General features: G+C 36.2%; 1 protein-coding gene across 1 annotated transcript; it reads left to right on the top strand.

Moving 5' to 3' along the window:
• The first annotated feature begins 252 nt into the window (after nt 1-252).
• On the top strand, nt 253-9,001 carry LOC128230431 (carbohydrate sulfotransferase 10-like). The gene is made up of 3 exons (XM_052942694.1): nt 253-488; nt 1,900-1,988; nt 3,123-9,001. Exons 1-3 carry the CDS (start codon nt 365-367, stop codon nt 4,233-4,235), a joined length of 1,326 nt encoding a protein of 441 aa, XP_052798654.1. The 5' UTR covers nt 253-364; the 3' UTR covers nt 4,236-9,001.
• Nucleotides 9,002-10,399: the final 1,398 nt, after the last annotated feature.

Genomic DNA, 10,399 nt, shown 5'->3' with positions numbered 1-10,399 from the left:
CCAGTTAAAGAATGATTAAATGTTTGAGATCGAACTGCTTTTACAGTTACATGTATAATGCAACCGACTGTTAAACCCACATTGATACGAACATTGTATCTTTTAACAATCATAGCCCATAAATTCAAATGCGACGCAATGAATAGACAACATTCTGTACTTCGGTGCAAGTTTTTAATTTTTGGGATCAAGTTTCAAGCTTTGTCGTTCTTATCCTTAAACACAAAGAGTTTAACATTTCCCAATCAAAATACGGAGCAGGACGTATCGTGGACTTCAATTACCAAATCGCAAAGTGCACAGATATTCATTGCATGACAAAAATTTAGAGGGACGTAAGTTTTTCTGCCTTTAAGCATTGGAAATGATGTTAAGACGAGTGCATTGGTGGGTGTGTCGGCGGAGGGGCGCTGCCATATGGGCCCTGATGATGGTCATCGGGACATGGATGCTCATTTACCTAACCCAAAACCGCTTCACTTTTTCAGGTAAGGATCATAATCATGTTCTTTGGATATCAAATGTAAAATATTCTAAATCATTTTGCTCATTTTAATCATTCGAGTGCCACACCGGAGGTATTTAGTTTGAGCTACACACAGTGTCGGAACACACGGGCATCTTCGTCATACGATCAACAGTGCATTACTGAAAGTAGTTAGTTTGACCGCCACACCGTGTCGGATCACACGGGCATCTTCGTCATACGATGAACAGAGTATTACTGAAAGTAGTTAGTTTGAGCGCCACACCGTGTCGGAACACACGACCATCTTCGCCATACGATGAACAGTGCATTACTGAAAGAAGATAGTTTGAGCTACACACCGTGTCAAAACGCACGGACATCTTCGTCATACGATGAACAGTGCATTACTGAAATTAGTTAGCTTGAGCTACACACCGTGGCGGAACACACGGCCATCTTCGCCATACGATGATCAGTGCATTACTGAAAGTAGTTAGTTTGAGCGCCACACCGTGTCGGAACACACGGCCATCTTCGCCATACGATGATCAGTGCATTACTGTAAGTAGTTAGTTTGAGCTACACACCGTGTCGGAACACACGGCCATCTTCGCCATACGATGAACAGTGCATTACTGAAAGTAGTTAGTTTGAGCGCCACACCGTGTCGGAACACACGGCCATCTTCGTCATACGATGATCAGTGCATTACTAAAAGAAGTAGGTTTGAGCGCCACACAGGGTGCATTGTGTCTTTGTTATTTACTGTTACAATATGCTACTCAGGTTGCATTTGTATAAGATGAAACAATAATTGTTCGAAAGCAGAGACCCTGGAAAGAGAATCTTACTACTGTTTGGTAAAACTAGATGTCTAAACAACGATTCTGAGGGTTAATCTAGAAAAACATGAACTCCTTTTCAAAAGTTAGTAATCTTAACGTATCCCGATACGTTAAAGAACTACCAAAACATGTCTTGTTTTGAAGATATCTTGTTCCCTATATATATCAATTACATTCGGAAAGCAGAACGGATATTTCGCCCTTTATTGGTGTCAGTCACTTCAAAAGTCTTGAAAATTAACATATCGTAACTTACCTTTTCCTCCAAATTGTGATTTTACTTCTTGTCTCTATGAACATTACCAAATTTTGAGCATATTCACAGCTAGATTGGCGCGGATTAAGTTTCATGTTTTTTTTACTCTTATCACACAGTTCAGACAGTACACAATCACCTAATATAATTGTGTATATCTTATTCATCCCATGTGTTTATAATTATATACATTCCGATATACCTGTGGATGTTGCGACAAAAAGAGTAATAACAATATTTGTTAAATTTATTAAGAGTATTTCAATAAAAGACTAAGGCTTATGTTCCACTGCCAGTTATATTAACATTGTACTCTCTCCTTGATCTAGAGCTGACAACTACGCCAGAAGAAAAGATTCATCAAGAGTTGATGCCAACATCAAGTGGAAAGAAAAGTAGTATCCTGAAGAACACAAAGGTATCAAAAACCATACTAACTTAAATATTATTTGTTCTAAACTGAATAATTGGAAACGGTGTTCACAATGTCTCACTGTGGGCTATTTGGGCAAATCTTTGCTCGTAGACGTCCTGATAACATAAGAACGAACGATCATTCAGAAATCAATGTGGCCAGATATTTTCAGGCATTCAGATGGTTCAAGTGTATTAAAAACATCCCCAACAATATGAAAAAAGGAAATGCTTGTTAATTAAGGGCCTGTCACACACTTCGCCGGGACTAAACCGGAGCACACAATTAAAAATGGCGAGAAAATCGGCGGAGCTCCGTCGAAAAGGCTTTTGAAAAATCACAATTGACCGTAGCTCTACCGATGTAGTACCGGCGCTGTGATACCGATGTAGTTCCGGCGTTGTGATATCGATGTAGTGCCGGCGTTGTGATAAAGATGTAGTAGCGGCATTGCGATACCGATGTAGTACCGGCGTTGTGATACCGATGTAGTAGCGGCGTTGTGATACCGATATAGTACCGGCGTCGTGATACCGATGTAGTACCGGCGTTGTGATACCGATGTAGTACCGGCGTTATGATACCGATGTAGTACCGGCGTTTTGATACCGATGTAGTACCGGCGTTGTGATACCGTGGTTCTACCGTTGCCATACCGTTGTCCTGCCGATGTACTAACGAATAACTTTTATGCCACTTAAGTGTTATACCGAGGCGCCGCCGTAGTTCCACCTATGTGCCAGCGATGACCGGGGCTATGGCGAAGTGGAACCGGAGTACAACCGTTGTACTGCCGTGGCAGTCCCATGAATTCCATCGCCGGTCGTTGCTATGGTATTCGCCGATGCTCTGACGATGTCTTAATGATGTACTACCTTTCATAACGATGCCATACCGTTGCGATGCCATACTAGATGTGGCAGGCCTTTAATGCATATATGCTTGTATTAAGTGTGTACATAGAGGAGAGCTACCGAGTACTTCGTTGTTCAAATTTTGCTCTTAAGATCGGCCTGGTCTGAATCTTTATGAATTTTGATATGGAATATAGCAATGTTGAAGTTCTTGTTGGGCATATTTTATTTTTAAAAACCTCTGTTAATACGTATTGTTTAGTCATGGTTTGTCTGAATACAGGATCTGCCAGTGGAGGATGGGTTTTCACGAGCTGAGTATCTACGGAGCGCGTGTAAGAACAACATACATAGATCGGGGAACAGAAAGGTCCGAGTAAGTTTCGACCCGCATGTTAACGCCGTGTACTGTCCGCTGTGTAAGATCGCTTCCACCTTCTTGACAAGAATGTTCCGAATGATAGCGCTTAATAACAGGGGTTTACCAAACGGGACTGTGTACACCCCTTTTGACGTGCCTATCTCCGATGCACCTCCTTCCACAGATAATTTGGACCTTAACAAGTGGACTGTCGGCAACAAAGATGCAAGTAACAGTTTTCGGTTTATGTTTGTAAGGAGTCCATTTGATATGCTCTTTTCAGCTTACGTTGATAAATTTGTTGGACCTAATCCTTATTTCAATCGGTTTTCACGAGATAAGAATAACCAATGTGGATATGCGAATTTTTCATTTCGACAACTGCTTGAATATGTGATTATCACGGATAAGAAGAAACAAACTCTCGACTGCCATGTTGCCAAGTGGGATGCGTGTTTACCATGTGAAGTAAACTATACATATATAGGCAAAATGGAAACGTTCAAAGACGATATCACAAGTATATTGTCAGCTCTTCGGCAGTTCAAGAGTCTGGATGCAATGGAAGCTAAGTCCTCTAACCTTCATGCTGATGACGCTATACAGGATTCGGTCTCTGGACCTTATGAATGGCGGAAGGACATTGTAAAGTGCATGTCATGGCCAGATGCTCTGCGTAAAATTTGGCGAAAGTTGCAGATCCGAGGAGTAATAGGGACCAAGGGCTTTTCCCTCTCCGAGTTTGAGGCCGAGTCTATTAGTAGGACTGATTACATCAACGTTCTTAAGAAAGTTAGGGAGAAAAGCACAGCAAACGAAAGACATATGATGAAGCAGTTATCTTACATTGAAGCATACAGGAATATTCCTGAGGAATTATTAGACAGTATTAAACATGTATATAGAAATGAATTTAATTTATTCAATTTTAGCACCGATACTAAAATATTTCGACAGTCGGATCAATACAATGCAATAGGTTTTTTTAATTACTCGAACATCGAAAGTAATATTTTGTTGCATACTATGGATTAAGTTAACTTTCTTTCAAAAAGCATTCGTAGGAAATTAAACACAAAATATTGTACATTGCATTGTTATAACAACATACTGATCACTTCTGAGGCATACCTCAAAACAAAATCAGACTAACATAAAATAAAGTCAGACATCAATATCATCGGGTTAAAACTAATCTGTAAAAGTTCACTCATAAGAATTGTCGCTTATTTAATACAGCAATATTCAAGAACGTTTGTGAGGAAACAGAACGAATCAGCAGCCAATTGTTTAAAACTGGTTAATTCTGTGATTTAGTCAAAGCTAGCCAAAAACTGAATTGCTTGGTCAATATTTATTTAATATTTACTATTAAAAACCAACATATGTGTGCAATTTAGCAACACTCATCATGAACAATACACTCCAAATAACAATCTACCTCCATAAATAAATAAAAGTGGCAGAAATTAGTTAAGGAACCATATTTAATACAAAAAGAGCAATGATGTTGAATATTATTTTAAATTGATAGTGCTCTCAAAATAAAGTTAAGATGTTCAGAAGCTGTATTTCAATTTTAAACGGGGCGATACGAAACGCTTGGCCTGAATGATCGTCTTTGTTTTGCCGCTTTATGATAATATTGAGTCAGAAACTCGAGTGTTAATATAGTAAACTTTATGGTACTACATGCATTCTATATTTAGAAAAACAAATACAACCAAAACATTATTTCAAACTATTTCGGATATAGATAAGCTGTCTTTTATACAGTCAAATAATAGACAAGGCTATGCCAGAACCTGCAACTCTATTCTTATGCTTTTTAACTTTTAACATTTTGTTATTTTACTAAAAGCTACAACTAAGTGCTTATCAGTTTATGGCTGGTCTGACCACAGTGATAATGAAAGTGACATATTTTACTTCCATTTTAATGATACATGTCACTCATGAAGATAGAACACGTTATTTTGAGTATTTTAGTTTCCTTGTTTTATTGCAAGATTTTTCATCTATTTCTAGTTTCTTATTGTATATATGTATATATATATATATATAAACAACATTTGGATTTTGTCATTAGACCAGGAGATTTTGTTCAGAATTCCAGGGGATTTTGTTTAGATTTCCAGGGGTTTTGTCAGTAGACCAGGGGATTTGGTTAAGAGTTTCAGGCATAAGACCAAAGGATTTTGTCATTTATTAGACCAGGGATTTTAATTGATCAGCATATCGCAACCGCACGAGCATCATTTGACGTTTTTCTACATCCTGAAGTTTCAAACCCTAAAACGTTTCATAACGCCGGAGGGGGATACCTCCCTCTCGGATCCACCCCAAACAATCGTAACGTTTTGAGCGTTTCTTTTTCGAGGACAAGCACACTGCAGTCTTGTGTGATTTTCTGTGACTTATCTCGCTCGCCTGCTAAATCGGGCCATAGTGAAGTTCAAGGTCGTTCCTGAAGTTAAAAAGTCGTTGACTTCAAATTATGGTACACATCACATACCAACTGAAAGCCTCGTGGTCATTAGCGATTCTCTGGACTAAAAACGTATCATCCCATGACTAAACAATTATGCAGAAGTTTGTTTGCATTTCTGCAAAATGTGTGTAGTATGCTTGAAATAGACATAATAGGGGGTTTAGGTTAAAAAAATCGGCGTGGAAACATTTACAGTCGAGTAATAACCAATGCATAAAGTTTGGAAAATAGGACTATATGCATACAAACACAGTTACCACATGCACAGATATGCCATATTTGCCGAAAAATACGAAAAATTGGGGATAACTTCAACAAGTTTATTTTTAAACATTGCCTCCTAAGCCACAATCTGTTCAATAACTTGTTTTATCTTTAAAGTTATGATACCAAACTAAGAAGTCGGTCGAAGAATATGTTTTTCGCCACATACTGGACGCATACATTTTTTCAAAATTTAAAGAAAAAGTCCACTTACCAGGCAAAAATTGGTACCAGAATTGGTACTTTTCATTCTAAATCCGCCATTTTGTTTGCCACGAAACACTTTCTCACTTAATGTTTGCATGAAACGAAATTACGTCCTCGCCCTTGCATATATGGTGCATTTGAGTTTACAAAAGAAAACATAGGTCCGCCAAAAACACACAAGTTCCCATGTACGGTTTGCTAGCTATCATGGCTATTATATGGTGTAATTCAATCTGAAACGCAGACGTATTCATCGGGTGACAAACGTTTGGAGAGACGGAATTGTTTTTAACAATATTTGATGTTTGAAATTGCAAGTCATGGTTTCATCATAGTTGTTTTATAGGAATTACAAATTGACAAGTAGCATTCTGATGAACGGTCGTTTACTCGAGCGTAAAACTGTTGGGATTTTTTATGTTCTACTAAATTGAAATAACTACACGAACTACTTGCAACGTAGTTCAATACACATTCTGTAATACACACAATGTAAACCGTCATAATACAGGGCAATTTACAAAACTTCGGAAGTGACTACTATATGTGTAGCATGCTTTTTTTTAACATTTGACAGTGACTCAACGCATAGTTATACCATCTCAGAGCATTTAGCTACTTTACAGCTTTATAGGATTTGAATTTCAATGCTTTGTGATTTAAAAAAATGCCGATGTTTGTTAAACTATTTGTTTTTATATATAACCAAATGGCGTAAAATATATAAACATTATGTCTTAATTTATGCTATTTGTTATAGGTGTAAACTATTTATGCAATTCTTGTTAAACGTGAACTGTAGAGAAAGATGCGATGGCAATAAAAATGTTTTTTTTTTCATAAAAGATTGACGACGGCTAGAGTATGAAGTAACTTAGAACTGCACCTTTTAAGTTATGGTATGAACCCCCCCCCCCCCCCCCCCTACACATTACATTGTTTTAGCATTAATGATTACAATTTTACAATTGAAAAAGTTTTCATGTTTTCATGTTTGCATATCCGACTCATGTCGATACGATACAATATGTTAATACAATGTTCATAGCATGTAAACAAGTAAATCAATAAATGGGAAAAAGTACACAAACACATTTTCTGGAGCTAATAGATGCAATGTCATAACATCCCATTAAAGTAAGTTGGCGGGTGCCATTGAACAGCCTTGTTTAAGCTACTAGATGAAGAGTGTTGATTTTAAGTTGCGCCATTCTAAAATAATCAACACGATACGTCTCCATTTTTTCCTTTATATTTGTTTTGTGCTATTCGCTAACATTGAATAAATTGGAACACATTCGTCGTTATTACACAACTTTAGCAGAATATATTTTATTTGTCAACTTGAAGTTTGCAATTAATCTTTATTTAAGAAATCTGAATATGCTGATTATTTTATTTATTTTTGAATTTGGTTTTATGGTATTCTCGTATTATTTCTAAACGTTATTAGAGCCTTTGCATAACAATCATTTATTTTATTAAGTTGCCTTTATTATAAACAACAATGCTTTTAGGGTACGAACCGAACAGTAGCCGTGCGTGTGTAATAAAACTGGCTAATCCGTTTATCCGGGACATTCGCTAATCTCTGACACGCGTTGTACAACGCATTTTCACCTTTCATGGTATGACATTTTTGTGTATTGTACTTTCAAGACTTTTAAAATAAAAACATTATGTTCATGTGAAATGCCAGAATTCGTCGATAGTTTAGTTATTTGCGAAAATAGAGCATGCAGGAAAAGATTAAAAAGTTAAAAAAAGACGATCAGTTGGCAGAAATACATAAGACAACTGGTCGTGGCAGTGCATCTGCTGCAACAAAATCGATAGTTAAACAAAACAAAAATAATAGAAATCCTTAAGTACTGAGTTAACTTAAAATTTTGATTTACATTTATTCATTCATTGTTTCTTTTTGTATTACTATTATCAATAGTATACTTATAACTGAATTTAATATGAAAAAAACACACACACAATGTGCTTGTTATTCATGACATTAATTTTAGTACATGTGCATATTTTATATTTTTATCTTTGCCTGAATTTATTATTTGTTTTATTGATATAAAATATGAAATGAAAGGTGACATAATTACCATCAAATCTAACAGAACTGAAGAAGCCATCTTCAAATGGTGTATAATCTTGCTATATTCTTGCTATATGTATCATGCATTTATTAATGGATCGAGTATTGCAACTTGCAAGTATCGTTCGAAAAATGAGCACTATAACTTGCGTTCTTCAGAAAACAAGGATCTTTTTGTTGTAAAACCTAGAACAAACTATGTCAAAAATACATTTGCCTATAAAGCAATGAAAATTTGGAATTATCTTCCTACATACATTAAATGTCAAGATAAGCTACCAGCCTTTAAACATGCATTAAAAGGCTACTTATTGGCAGAATAATTTTATCACATGAACAAAAAATCTTGACACTTTATTTACTTCACATTATAATAAATAGTTCATTGTTTACATAAATTGTGTTAATGTACGTATATGACATTCTTGCAACAACTTGTAATGGATACTACCAAATATGTAAATATATTGATTGAATGTGTTTTACTGAATATATCTACATTATTTACAGTATGAAATTATTGTAATTTATAATCATCATATCAAACTGAGTTGTGTTTGTCGAAGAAATGTATGATAGTGATAGTCTGATTGTACGTTTTGTATGTTACTTAATATGTAACTTAGTACATGTGTTTTTGTAATACATTTTGTGTGAAGGCCATGCTGGAAATAAGTAGTATGTCTGTAATGATTGTACACTTAGTATGTAACCTTCGTTAAATAAAGTTGTTATTATTATTAAGCATTTAGACTTGGTTTTGCTCATGTATTATGTAGTTTCTATATTAGGATATGAAAATGACAAGTGTTCTATACGTTGCACATGAAGCTATGCCATATAAGAACTTATTTCATAGATAACGCCACCAGCATGAACGAATTAATTAATGTCATTAAATATTTTTAATATGGTATAGAGGCATTCTAATGACGAATACGTTATGAATGAGTAGCGTTGAAAATGTGCGCAATATACTGATTGTGTTTAGCGCTATAAATAATTTAAGATTAAATTGGTCTATGAATGGAGAATCCCTGTTTTCTTGCAAAACTCTGTGGATCGAAAAAAGCCCACCCAACCCACTCAGTAATAGAATTTTTTCCTGTTGCCCTCTTTAGTATTTACCGATCATACAAGGTATTTAAGTAATTTAGTTTACTAAACGTTGCTCATATATATATATATGAATTCCCGCGTTGCTGCTTTTGTATTTTGCATTTTACGGCACTGCGTCGCAGCGGTGGTTCGAGTCTGGTCCACATGTACGCTATGGTGGATTGATGTTTCTCCCACCTCAGAAAAGTAGATCCAATAATTTAACCATGCGAGAAATTCTTATCTTGCCCACGGGCGAAGATAAAATGCCGCCCGTATGTAACTCCTTTTGATGGTCGCCACATTGTAATTACCTCTATTGTTGAAGACTGTCGTCTGTAGCATCATGGAAACCTTGTCATGTGGCAATATTTAGAAAGCTAATTAATTATTTCTCGCTTCATATGTCACCATAAAACAGTTTTCACGCACCTTTCAAGTGCTTCACTCTCCTTGGAACTATTTAAAGACCGATTTGACTATTAACATAATCTGAATCACTGCGCGCATATCCATGATAACCACGAATTGTCGCATTACACTCTCGGCCATGGAAGATACTTATAATCTTCAGGGGGCGTTTATCATGATAGATAATAGAATAAAACAGTCGGGGAATAATGGATCGCCAATCGTTATTGGGATTTATCTGGAGTGTCATCTCGGAATACCAGGAATGAACTCCCGCTTTTACACGTGCAACCGCTATATGGAGCAATACTTTTGACGGTGTCCTGTGACAAACAACACATACATTATTACCTATTTATCATCGTGATTAATCATTACTGGAAACTCATGGGCATTAGGGTTCCGAAGGGAACGCTTGACTCGCCCTAAAGAGAACACGACAGACTATTGAACTCTCCCTTTTAGTGAAAATAAATTTTGTTTAAGATGTATTGTACTTGACCAGACTTGTTTACATCGTGAAGGTTTGAAAACATGAAATTCCTTTACATGTTGAGAATGTGCTTATTATTTTTATTTAACCATGTCTTAATAATAGGAGCCATGGACATCGGAAAAAATAGCTATCTG

This window comes from Mya arenaria, chromosome 4 (genome assembly GCF_026914265.1).
Source record: "Mya arenaria isolate MELC-2E11 chromosome 4, ASM2691426v1".
NCBI lineage: Eukaryota > Metazoa > Mollusca > Bivalvia > Myida > Myidae > Mya > Mya arenaria.
The sequence above is the reverse complement of the archived record's forward strand: the minus strand, read 5'-3'. Positions and strand labels throughout refer to the sequence as shown.

What these genes read in the sequence shown, in the direction of transcription:
- LOC128230431 (XM_052942694.1), top strand. Translation starts at nt 365, where the DNA reads ATGATGTTAAGACGAGTGCATTGGTGGGTGTGTCGGCGGAGGGGCGCT. An exon ending in AAACCGCTTCACTTTTTCAG is followed by an intron (nt 489 to 1,899) that starts GTAAGGATCATA and finishes TCCTTGATCTAG; the next exon opens with AGCTGACAACTACGCCAGAA. An exon ending in GTATCCTGAAGAACACAAAG is followed by an intron (nt 1,989 to 3,122) that starts GTATCAAAAACC and finishes GTCTGAATACAG; the next exon opens with GATCTGCCAGTGGAGGATGG.